Source organism: Malania oleifera, chromosome 6 (assembly GCF_029873635.1).
Source record: "Malania oleifera isolate guangnan ecotype guangnan chromosome 6, ASM2987363v1, whole genome shotgun sequence".
Lineage (NCBI taxonomy): Eukaryota > Viridiplantae > Streptophyta > Magnoliopsida > Santalales > Ximeniaceae > Malania > Malania oleifera.
The window spans coordinates 26,537,105-26,550,245 of record NC_080422.1 but is presented as its reverse complement, the minus strand read 5'-3'; the positions used below and the strand labels follow the sequence as shown (position 1 = coordinate 26,550,245).

Genomic DNA, 13,141 nt, shown 5'->3' with positions numbered 1-13,141 from the left:
AACAAAATATAATATGAAATTATATTAACTTTTTTTTTTTCAAAAATGTATTGAGCTCTGCTCAAATTTACATGAATTCAAACTCAAGATTCAATAGCAACTCTTCTTTGCCGATCTACAGTTCTTTAATACAAGTTTCTTCCCTCCATTTGTTGAGTATCCTAATTCCATCCTAATTCCATTAAACCATTAGAATCAGTGGGACAAAAACCAATCCATTGATCATTGCTCAACCCGCACATTAATTGATTCATCCATACATTTGTCCAATTTCCAGTCGGTTTTCAAGCATTGGAAAGAGAAAAAAGATTGAAAAAGGGGAGAGAGAGAGAGAGAGAGAGAGAGAGAGAGAGAGAGAGAGAGAGAGAGAGAGAGAGAGAGAGAGAGAGCTTAGTCCACAACATTATAAACATAACATTCAAAAGATAGAACATGAACTAAACAACAACTACAGAAACCCCTTTTCTTTGCAGCATTGGATGGCTCCATCATACATCTCATTGAGGCCATACTCAAAGTTGAACCCAGACTCCATTAGCTTCTTGGATGAGAGTCCTTTTGCTCTGTAACCATCAATATCTTTTAAATAACTGTGAATAAACCAAAAAAGAGAAGGACCCAGAAAAGGTTAAACATGTATTTTTCAGTAACTTGGTAGACTATTAAAAGGCAAAAAAGAAGGAAAAAAAAAAAAAAAACCATGCGGAGAATAAGAAAGGCGAAACAGGACTCACTCTGCAGTTGGGATTTTGAATTCTGGGTATCTGGTAGAAAGAAATTCAGACAATCCATGAATTGTTATGTCATGGGAAGAACAATTGTACCTCCCTTTGGCATGAGGATGTTCAAAGAGGAAGATATGTGCAGCGGCCACATCATCTATGTGCACCATACTTACACTAATGAGATATGTATAATGATCCTGGTCTCCTGCATGCATGCATACATATATATTAAAGCAAATTATGAAGAGAAAATGGTTTCCAATGAAGATAAATTCGACGTTTCAGAACTTGGATTTTATGTGTTAAATTTAAATTTATGCGAATTTAGACAAAACTCAATATAAAATTATATTAAGTTTCATCTAAATCTGTTAGGAAATTTAATATAAAATAAAATAAAAAATATTAAACTTAAACCCAAATAAAAATACAAATATAAACATGATTCACAAATAAGCTGTGATACCGACTTCTCGCTCTCTTTAGGGAGATTCAAACCCTTTGCCGTTTTTGGCTTAGCCCATGAACTGGTATAGTAGAGTTCCTCAAAACTTGTCGTCCAGTCCGATCTGAATCGTATGACTCTCTCCAATTCTACGCAAATGGAGGAGTCCAAAGCTCCACAAAAAAAATACTCTTCTTCGTTTGTCAAACTCTCTAGACTTGAAAGGAGGATGACACGATGAGAATGATATGAAGAGATTGGTGTGTAGTGTCAATGCCTTAAGGATTTATTTATAGGCACAAATGACCTTTCATTCTCTATGCAATTGATAAATAAGATGTATATATATATATTAAATAAGTACACACATAAATTTAAGATACACTCACATAATTAATTTTTTGAATTTATGAAATAAATGAATGAAAACCTAATGTTGTGTAAATTGAATTTGCATAGCGGAATATATGATCATACAAATGCAGCACTCAATGGTAAACTATACAAAAACAATCCATAGCAATTATATGAAAGTAACAATAACAAATACACAAGGAATTACATGGTTCGGTAATACCTATATCCACGGGAGCAAATGACAATGATTTCACTATCTTCTTGCCCAAATAATATGAACAATACATTAACCATCTAAAAATACATCATACACAACGTATATATAAAGTTTCCGTAGGTTCTCCCTCCAAAACCCAACCAAATTAACGTCCCAATTCAAAACTTGAAAATCTGCGCTGGGTTACCGAACCAAATCGTTGAAGATTTGTAGACATACCGTCGACGGTTATAGGGCTACCATCGACGGTTTCCCCTGTTGACACTAGCATCCTGATTTTCACCATGTTTTCTATTTATGCATGCCTTCCACTCACTTATATGAGCCACATATAACAAAAATCTCCACCTTGGCGAATATACACCCCTTAGGAGAAAACTGAAAACATGAACCCGCTGCCCCACCTTGATCTTGGGACATTAGGTTGAGATCGTCTCTCTTCTAGTAATTGGAGATAAAAACTAAGTCCAAGCAATGTTTGAACTTGTCTGTGGCAGCTTCGCCTCTGCCATGAGCCTCGATTCAATTGTAGATGTTACACCCAGAGACTATACCCTGGACTTCCAATAAGTAAGCCTTCCCACAACAGTAAACATAAACCTTGTTGTAAACTTTCTATCATCAAAGCCCCTTGCATTGTCTGCATCAACAAATCTCAAAACTGATAGACCACTCTGTTGTCTACAGAAACACTCCATTGCACCAGAATAGGGGACCTTTGACATATCCTGGACATCACCATTCGTCCTTGGGTACAGAGCGTTAGACGAATTATATCGATTCTCCACAAAACCATCCTAAGATAATAAACAAAATCTCCTTGCAGTTATGCGCACAAACCCACCCTGAGATAACCCCAATTTCTATGCACCTCGATCCACAAAGCCACCTTGAGATAAAACCAATATCCTTACAGCTCTATCTTTGCAAATTTTCAAATCAAGACTTTTTTTGATCGTACCCAAAACCTTAATGTCAAAACCTTTTCTCAACAAATTTTCCAACTGATTAGCTTCAATCAAAGCCTTTCCAGCAAATAATATGTTATCCACAAACAACAGATACATCACCCCCTTGCATCCTATCACCCTCTTCCATCCTAGAAGTTCCACCAACTCCTACATCTGGTTCAGTACAATGACTTTATCTCCTTTACCATAGCACTCATCAATCTATTTTTCCATTTGCTATGCACTGCATCTTGAAAAATAGTAAGAACCTTACTGGTAGAAATGAATGCATAAAACACCAGAACATCAAATTTATACCTGAATGATGGTTTGATAGTGCATCCGGACCCATTGTTTTCTTGTTGGTGTCCCGAGTTATAACTGTTTGTATTATGAACAATGTCATCTTTGCCCTGAGTCTGTAACTTCACCTACAACACATGTTCATTATTGCTGCAGTTTTCTAGAGCCCAGGAAAACCGTCGACGGTTTTGTCCTGTGCTGCTTACCTATAAACATATGTGAGCTCTTTTTTTTTTTTTGAGATAATCCAAGTTCTCTCTCTTTTGCTTTGCTATGGTTTCGAATTTTCTTCACTAAAAATCTCTTTCAAGTTCTCTCTTGCTCCCGATTGTCTCTCCCTCCTCAAGGCTAGTTGGTACTCGTATTTCTACCGATTGGAAAACCTAGGGTTTCGCTGTTTTCGAACCATTTAGGCATAATTTTAGGAAAAATGTAAGGAAATTAAGTTAAGTCAGGTTTTTATTAAATTTGAACTGATTAAACTGCTTTATATATATAAACTTATGATTTCAAAGGTTACTTCGAAAACCAACCGTTCAAAATGAACTTTACAAACTTAGGATATATGATACGGTATTTTGAATAAAATGAACAATGGAAAGTTTGGTTTTATCATACAAACTTCATATACTGTGTTTCTTGGTTGTTTAAATGACTTTGTTCAAATACGAAAAATTGTGTGGAAGGTGAATAATCGGTATGATTTATTGTATAATCGAACTTGTATATGGTTGTGAAAATACTGGGACTGTTTGTGAAAAATACTAGAACTGTTGATGTAAAATACTGGATTTTGATATAATGGCTGCAGGCCGGGTTTTACTTGATGGCTGAGGGCCAGGTTTTATGTGATGGTCAAGGGCTGGGTTGTGTTTGATGGCCAAGGGTTGGGTTCTATTTGATGGTTGAGAGCCGGGTTTTATTGTGAAATGACAGATTTTATACGAAATGAGATTTATGCTACCGTTTTCATAACTTAAATTGCATGATATGGTATAAGAACCTTGAGGACTAGCTGTATTGTGAGTGGAAGTGTTGGGTGGTTTCAATCGATTGGCTTGCGTAGAGGTGTTGTACCTTCCCTGGGGTCCAGACTAGGAAGTGGTAAGGTAATTAGATCTACAACTGGGTTGCGGATGCCTGCAGACGTATTAGCAGATGGTTACTTTGACTTTATCTGGGTTGATCCCCCAAGGTTAGGTCCGGCCTTTGGGCCGCACGATCCGTCATGGGGGTTAAGCATGTCATTTAGTCCCAGGGAGTGTTTTTTACGCATATATGTTAATTTATGTAAGTGGTATTTCTAGTCATTGAACTGTTTTATATTGTGAAACAAATGCATATCTTCAGAGGTATAGGTGTGAGTATATTTTTGCAAAAACGCTATTGTTGCTTAAATGGAGAATGGGATGTTTTTGTATACACTAAAAGTCATGCTAGCCACACACTGATACTAACTTAATCTACCTTACTGAGAAGTGCCTCACCCTAATATACAAATCATTTTTTAGGACCATCTCGAGATCGAGCTTAGTAAGCTCCGAGGTAGGGCAGTAGCTAGTTTTTGTGTGAGTGTCTGTAAGAGCTCTATTGTATGTAAGTTATGTCTTAAGTATTTGTATATATAATATGGTTGTATGGACTGAGATAGTGTACCTTCAGTTATGAATGGTGATATGGGTATCTAGAAACCCCTATGTATAATATTAGTTTAGAACTTTGGTGATGTTTAGGAGAATGTTTCATTTATTTCCGCTACTTTTATTTGATGAATATGGTATCGGGAATATAGATGTTACTAAAGTAACACCTCAGGCCCCACGTGGCGGGTTAGGGCATTACACTAATCGCCAGGTTGATCGAAAATTACTCCATTCCCACTCTCAATCCATAACGATGTTAGAGGTCGCCATGGGCCAACTAGCTACATCTTTAAGTAGGCGGGATGAGAGAAAATTGCCAAGTCAGCCCCTTGTTAACCCAAATGGCCAGTATAGGGTAGAGAGTGAGGTGACTGCTAGTCACTTGACATATCATGAGCAAGCCCAAGCTGTGACCATCCTTAGGAGTGGTAGGGAGGTAGATAATAAGGTCAGGGAGAAGTCGAACCAAGGTAAGGGTAGGGAGAAGATGAGGGAAGAGCCTAGTGCTAAACCATGCACCCTCTTTTTCTCCAATTCGGTGAGTAATCCCGTGATGCCCACCTCCTCCGATGAAGGAGCATTACCCCATTATGTCCCTACAGTGCCATATCTTGCAGCTCTTCAAGCACATTCTAAATCTAAGAAGGAAGCAAATGTTGAGTCTATGATGGACACGTTTAGGCAAGTAAAGTTTAATCTTCCTCTCTTAGACTCCATTAAGCAAGTGCCTGCGTATGCCAAATTCCTCAAAGACTTGTGCACCTAAAAGTGCAAATCTTGGGTACCCATGAAAAAAAGAGTCAGGTTGATCAAGAGTGTGAGCTTCATTCTTTTAGGTCATATTCCCCCAAAGCTAAAGGACCCTGGCGCTGCCACCATCTTATGTGTAATCGGCGATTACACCATTGATAAGGCCCTTTTAGATTTGGGAGCGAGTGTGAACCTACTTCCCTACTCAGTCTACAAGCAATTTGGTCTAGGAGAGCTTAAGTCTACCTTGGTCACCTTGAGTTTTTCTGACCGATCTATGAAAAGGCCTCGGGGTGTTGTTGAGAATGTCCTAGTAAAGGTTGATAAGTTCTATTATCGAGTTGATTTCATTGTATTAGACATGGAACCTACCGACCTGACCAAGAATCCGATCTTTGTCCTTCTAAGTCGACCATTCTTAGCTACAACTAATGCTTGTATCCAGTTTTGGATCGAGATCATGGACGTATCCTTTGGCAACATGAAACTCTAGCTGAATGTGTTTCATGCTTCCCAACATCCATTCTATGACGTCCAATGTGTGGACACGGATATGATCGATGAGCGTGTTGAGGAGGTTTCCCCTTCAATTCTTTTGAAGGATCCACTTAAGGCTATGCTGCAGCTTGATCACCCCTCCTTCTTAGGTCTGGAGGACCCGTATAAGCATATCTCATCTATTTATGACTTGACCTTTGGCCTAGAGAATATGCTTTGGACATGTGAGAAGAGGGTTAATGAGGGACTGGTGGAGGAGATTCCAATTATCAAACTCAGGTGAGTTTGACAAGAGAATTCATTGTGTCTGGCTAAAGACAATAAACTTAATGCTTCTGGGAGGCAATCCACTTGTTTTTCTTGTTTTCTTTAGTCCTTGAGTATTTAGGTTGTACATTATAGGGTATGTTAGAGTCTGGGGTCCTTAGAGTAGGTCTTAGGTTAATGTCTTAGTCTGAGGTGCGACTAGGGCTTCCTTGGGTGCAACCAAGCCTACCCCTCATGTTCTTTACTTAGGGAAATATAGCCTTCTTCACAGAATAAGTTGACCAGGGCTCGACTAGCAAGTCACAAAGTGTGACCTAGTCGAGTATGTGAGTTCCTGTTGACCCTCTAAATTACAGAAGAGTTCAACCAGAGTGCGACTAGCACTCCACTCTGTTGTGACCTAGTCGACAACCCATTTACCTTGCTAAGTTGGTCGACCCTCGCTAGCATCTCCCCCAGCTCCGACAATCTTCTCTAGTGTGCCTGCTTCCATCCTTGCTCTTTGTTTCACTAATCTGCGCATCGAGGGCTCTTCTAGGAGGCGCTGTCTATTCATCTTCTACCCTCGCCACATTCGTATCATCTCCTTCTGGGAAACTTCAAACCATGATACGCTGCACTGATTGCTGAGCTACTTCTATGCAGCTCCAGTGTTCCCGTGCCACTGCCAAGAGAAAGAGGGTTGAGGATCAGCCCATGGATGAGTCTACTTTCGATTTTGATCGAAATCCACCAATCCAACCAAAGAAGAAGGGTCAGCGGCCTAGAAAGAATAGTAGAAGAAGGGCATAGGGAAGAGGGCTAAGAGGATGAACCTCGATGATTACGAATTCAAGTCGATGTACACATTCCAGTTTGATGAGACTCGAGCCCATCTGAGGAAGAAGTGCTGCATCAATGTCCTCAAAAAGAGGAAGGTCGATCATTATATGACCCTCGCCGACTACTTCATTTCGTCAAGAGCTAGTGCAGGAATTCTACAACAATGTGTAGCATGATCCCTCTACTGGCACCTGGAGCACTGTGGTTTAGGGGATCGCGTTTGAGATGACGACTGAGATGATTGATAGGGCCTGGCTGCATTATGAGATAGATGACATCCCATGGCTGTTTATCGATTCGGCCGAAATTTACCACATTATCGACTAGATGTTCCATGGCTCGTATTATGAAGGTGGTGATTATGAGATGAGGACGTGCACGGCTTGGAATCGCTTTCCATAAACTGAAGTTTTGGTTCCATCAAATTTGAAAAAAATTAAATTTTGCAAATGAAGTTTTAGAGGCCATTACAACAAAGCTTTAATACCAATTGTTGTGTAAATTGAATTTGCACAATTAAATATCTCATCATACAAACACAACATTCAATGGTAAACGATATAGAAACAATCCACAATAATTATATGAAAGTAATAACAAAAGATACACAAGGAATTAAATGATTCGGCATTGCCTACATCCATAGGAGTAAATGACAACAATTTCACTATCTTCTTGTCCAAATAACATGAACAATACATCAACCATTTACAAATACATCATACACGACATATATATAAAGTTCCTAGGGGTTCTCCCTCCAAAGCCCAACCAAATTAACGTCCTAATTCAAAATTTGAAAATATGTGTTGGGTTCCCGGGCTAAATCATCGATGGTTTGTAGACGTACCGTCGATGATTTTAGCCAGATAGCAAAATCTATCTGAAACTGGGCCAAATCGTCGACGGTTACAGAGCTATTGTCGACGGTTTCCCCAACATCTTGATTTTCACCATGTTTTCTCTTTGCGCCTACCTTCAACTCACTTATATGAGCCACATATCACAACACCTAATTAAATGTAGATACATAATTCATTCCAAGATACATAGTCATTTCAAAGATAATAAATAAAATAATAATATTAAAATATACTAACAATTCCCCTCTCATTTTAATAATATGTATGTACCATGCACGTAAAGAGTTTAATAATCAAAGATCAACAATTATGCATAATGAAGGTGTGCTCTGCATTGAACCTTCACTTAGTGAACAATAATCTTTACTCTAGAGTCATTAGTGGTCTCAGACCTGAGCTATGACTGCTTTTGACAAATAAAGTATTAATGCTCACACATAATCATTTAGTTGTTGATATGAGTTTCAACAGCCAACACGTTTTGACTTTGTGTTAATCCCAGTTTCATGAGCATATTTGAGAATAAGCCTAATTCTCATAGGGAGTGGCTCCACTCTCATGCTCACATAGGTGAAATTTGACAAGAGCACTCCTGTAACTCTAACACCCCACTCATAAGAGACACATATTATCATTAAGAGTTTTAAAAACTTAACCTCTTCCGTTATATGATATATGCACTTACACCATAAAGATGAGTTTAAAAATAATAGTGCATTTCTTACGATCACCATATGATTCGTTCTTCCCATTAAACCCAATTAAAGGATGTCTGGTCCTTGGGTTGGGTATCCTCATACGTGGTTTATGATTTTGTGGGCTTTAATCCCATCCCCCTCGATATATTCTAGACCTTTTCTTTTTGCTAAGGCTTTAATTAATGGATCCGCAAGATTTTCAAAAGATTTTATATAACTCACATTAATGATGTCATTGCTCAAATATGATCTCACAGTAATACGTTTTCTTCTTATGGGTATAGATTTACCACTATAATAACGATTATTTACTCTACCAATTGTCGCAGTACTATCACAGTTAATTAGGATAGGTGGTATTGGTTTTTCTCAAAATGGAATTTTATACAACATCTCAACCAACTTGCTTCTTCTCTAGTTGATGCTAAAGTAATAAGTTCAGCTTCCATAGTTGAGTTAGCAATTATTCTTTATTTTTTATATTTATAGCAAATAGCATCACCATTTAAAGTAAAAATGTAACCGGTGGTAGGGAGAGAATCACCTGACAAAGTATTCCAATCAATATCACCAAAACCTTCAAGTATAACATGATACTTAGTAAAAAAATAAGCCATATTTTTTGGTACTAACTAAATATTTCATTACACGCTAAGAGCATCCCAATGTTCTCTACCTGACTTGCTCGAAAATCTACTGAGTATTCCTACTGCACATGCAATGTTAGGTCTAGTTAAATAAGTTGCATTTCTCAAGCTACCAATAATGCTATTATATTTCTCTTGATTAACCAATCCATTTTCATTCCTAAGAGGAAATAAGTGATTACTTGAATCAAAAGAAGTAGTAACATGCTGACAATTATTATAGCCATATATATTCAAAAAAAAAATTTCAATGTAATGTGACTGATAAAGAAATATACCATCACATAATTTTGTAATTTTCATGCCTAAAATAACATTAGGTCACTTAAATCTTTCATCTAATTTTTTTTTTTGAGCATGGTTTTGGTTTCCTTAAAAGGAGTGTACACTTTGAATCAAAATTTATCATAACAGACATGCCTTATTAAAACCTGAGTCTACCCATCACCCCTCAATACTGTGGACCATATTTATATCAACAAGCATCATCACAAATGATTCCTTAACTATATTAGATTGAGGAACAGACCGATGTTTTCGAAATTTGCAAATTCGAGCAATATGCCTACTTTCGCCACAAACAAAACAAACATTGTTATTTTATTTGTTTTGATTGTAAGAGAGTCCTTGGTTCAAGTTCTTTTGATTAGGGTTGCCCCTATTCTTTTTGTGAGGTCTACTAATATTTTTCATATTTCTCCTCTTGGGCTTTAATTAAGGGTTTTTTTTTTTAAGGAAAAAGACCTTTGAACAAAGTATTATGTTAAAAAAAAACTTAAATTTACCTTTGTGGTATTAACGTTGTTTGTATTACCATTTTATTGCATATTGCATCTTGCCCTCTTACCTCATCTTCTATGTGAATTCGAGTGATCAAGGTTTCAAGAGACACACCTCTTTATTTGTGGTGCACGCTGATATGGAATTCTCTCCAAGATGGGGTAACTTGTCAATAATTCCGATCACAATGAGATTGTCTCCAATCTTGATCCCTTTCGATGTAAGCTCCGCCACTATCGTTTGAAAGTCTTGTGCTTGCTCCACAATTGATTTTTTGTCCATCATTTGATAGTGAAAAAATCGACTATCATACTTATTATTTATACTCATCTTTTTCGCATTGTTCTAATTTTTCGTGGTGATCAACCAACTCATCTTCATTTTCGGTGAAAACACAAGTAACTTTGAGGAGACTAAGATAGAAGGGTACCTTATTTTTCCATCTCTTGAAGTGGACTCCATTAAACTGAAAAGGCATGTTGAGATCTCCAACATTTTTATTCGGTTTATCAACTGTAGGCTCCATATTTTGATTCTCCTTAAAAATATTAGGAAATTTAATATAAAATAAAATAAAATAAAATAAACATTAAACTTGAACACAAATAAAAATACAGATATAAACACGATTTACAAATAGGTTGAGACCCAGATATCTCGCTCTCTTTAAGGAGATTCAAACCCTTTGTGGTTTTTGGCTTACCCCACGAACCGGTGCAACGAAACTCCTCAAGACTTGCCTCTCGTCGGATACAACAGCCCGAACTGAATCATATGACTCTCTCTAATTTTACACAAATGGAGGACTCCAAAGCTCCACAAAAAGGAACTTTCTTTGCTTTTCAGACTCTCTAGACTTGAAAGGAGGATGACACGATGAGAAAGATATGAAGAGATTGATGTATAGTGCCAATGCCTTAAGACTTTATTTATATGCACAAAATGACTTTTCATTCTCAATACACTTAATAAATAAGACGTATATTTATTAAATAGGTATACACTCAATTTTAAGATACACTCACATAATTAATCTTATGAATTTATGAAATACATGAATGAAGACCTAATTAAAAGTAGATACATAATCCATTCCAGGATATATGCTCTTTTCCAAGATAATAAATAAAATAATAATATTAAAATACATAAACAAAATCTAAATCCATACAAATCAAAAGTCAAGACTTGAAATCCATGCCCTTAAATGCTACTTAACAACGTGGTTGGGAGCATAGATTTTGAGGGGTTAGATTTGATTTGAGTGGATTGGATAAATTTTAATATAATTTTATATTATATTTTACATAAATTTATACAAATTCAAATTCAAATTTTCTCCCACACATAGAGTAACTCCATGTTTGAAGAGATTTCGAAATTAGCTTTGTCTTTGATTTGGATAAAACATAATACAAAATTATATTAAAATTTATTCAAATCCATCCAAATCTAAATCTAATATTTGAAGAATTTTGCTTTCTATTCCATACATTAACATGATGCATATCCAAATAACTATAACATATTTTTTCGAAAAATTAAGGTATCACTTTGCGTTGGAAACGAAGAACACATACCCAAAATCATAGACAGAGAAGTGTAGACAGAGCTAGGAATGCGAGGACAGAGGAAAGGGCCAACAATGAAAGAAGGAATCACAGTCACCAAATCCAACCCATGCTTCTCTGCAAACTCCAGAGCTGCTCTCTCAGTCAAGGTCTTGGAAATCATGTAAGCAGCCGCGTCAGAATCCCAGCCTCTGAGGAACTCTACATCACTCCATGCACTCTCATCCAACGCCTCCTTCTCCTCCTCACTAAAATCGTTGCTGTCACGTTTGAACACCACAGCTGTTACGCTGGAAGTGTACACAACTCTTTTTACTGTGTTTGAATTCAGGCACGCATTTAGGATGCCCAAAGTCCCATTGATGGCTCTTTCTGTGGCTTTATCTTCGGGTTCTTTGCTCTCGAAATCCGTGGTGTGAGCGACGTGGAAAACGCCCACGCAGCCTTCGATGGCCGCGTCGAAGCTGTCTGGTTCGCTCATGTCTGCATTGAAGATTTGAAGCTTTTCTGTTGCGCCTGGCAGGCTTGTGAGGAAGCTGATGTCTTTCTTGCCTCCTTGTTAACATAAATTAACATAAATTTTAGGATATATGGTGCCATGAACAGGGCTCTCTGTGGATAAAATTTTCCCAAAAGAGAGAAATAAAAAAAGAAGAATTGTTTTCGCAGCTTGTCTGTGTATCAAACATGAAACCCAAAACAAAGCAGGCCAATATGTCCCAGATTCCAAACAGGATCGATCATGGAACATGCATGATACATCCCCAAAAGATTCAATTTTCAATGACTGCATTTTTAATTCTCAAAAAGGTTCAATTTTTCCGATCATTTATTCTGATGAAATGATAACATTTGACACAGCGTTTTGTCCATCTCACCACAGAATCCATGAAGAAACATGCAAATGATGAAGGGGGTATCCTCTGTTTTCAGCTAGATGTGAATATGGGACTCTCGGGCTGACTGAGAGGTGAGGGGTGAGATTAGGAAATGAGAAGAAGAAATTAAACAGAGGGGGTAGCTGGTGGGGGAGACCGAACAGTAGCTCGAACAGAGTAGCCATGCTGAAGGAGCTTCATGATCAGCCATGATGCTACGAATCCAGTGCCCCCTGTCACACAAACTGCGCCCTTATCCCCTCCGCCTTCCATCTCCCTCCTCCTTCTCTCTTTCTCTCTCTCTCTCTGTCTCTCTCTATACAGGATACTACTCCTTAGAATGTTCAAAACTTCTCCTTAAACCTTTTCTTGTGGGGTGGGTGATATTGTTTGGTATACCTGCCACCATAAGACGTGTAAGGAAAATTATCCTATTTTATGAAACAATACCTTGTGAAATAGGATATTAGAATCATAAAAATTACAAAAAAAATTGTATCATAGAAGGAGAGAGAAGTGGAGCTGGAGGGGGGCAATGAATAGACTCATATTAGAGAAAACAAAGGAGAGAGGAAATAGAGATTAAAAGAAGAGAGAGAGAGATGAATAATGTAGTTGGTTGTATTAGTAATCTACTGGTTAAAATGATGCGTTCATGAAACTTTGATACATCACACATGCATTCTTTAGATTATTCAAAAGGCGTTTTTTTTCTTTTTTTATCATA

General features: G+C 37.4%; 1 protein-coding gene across 1 annotated transcript; it reads right to left on the bottom strand.

Moving 5' to 3' along the window:
* Window positions 1-201: 201 nt before the first annotated feature.
* LOC131157784 (vestitone reductase-like) lies at window positions 202-12,718 on the bottom strand. Its single transcript, XM_058112173.1, has 5 exons — window positions 12,547-12,718; window positions 12,489-12,495; window positions 11,546-12,088; window positions 735-930; window positions 202-590 (listed from the first exon to the last, which is right to left on the bottom strand). Exons 1-5 carry the CDS (start codon window positions 12,685-12,687, stop codon window positions 449-451), a joined length of 1,029 nt encoding a protein of 342 aa, XP_057968156.1. The 5' UTR covers window positions 12,688-12,718; the 3' UTR covers window positions 202-448.
* Window positions 12,719-13,141: the final 423 nt, after the last annotated feature.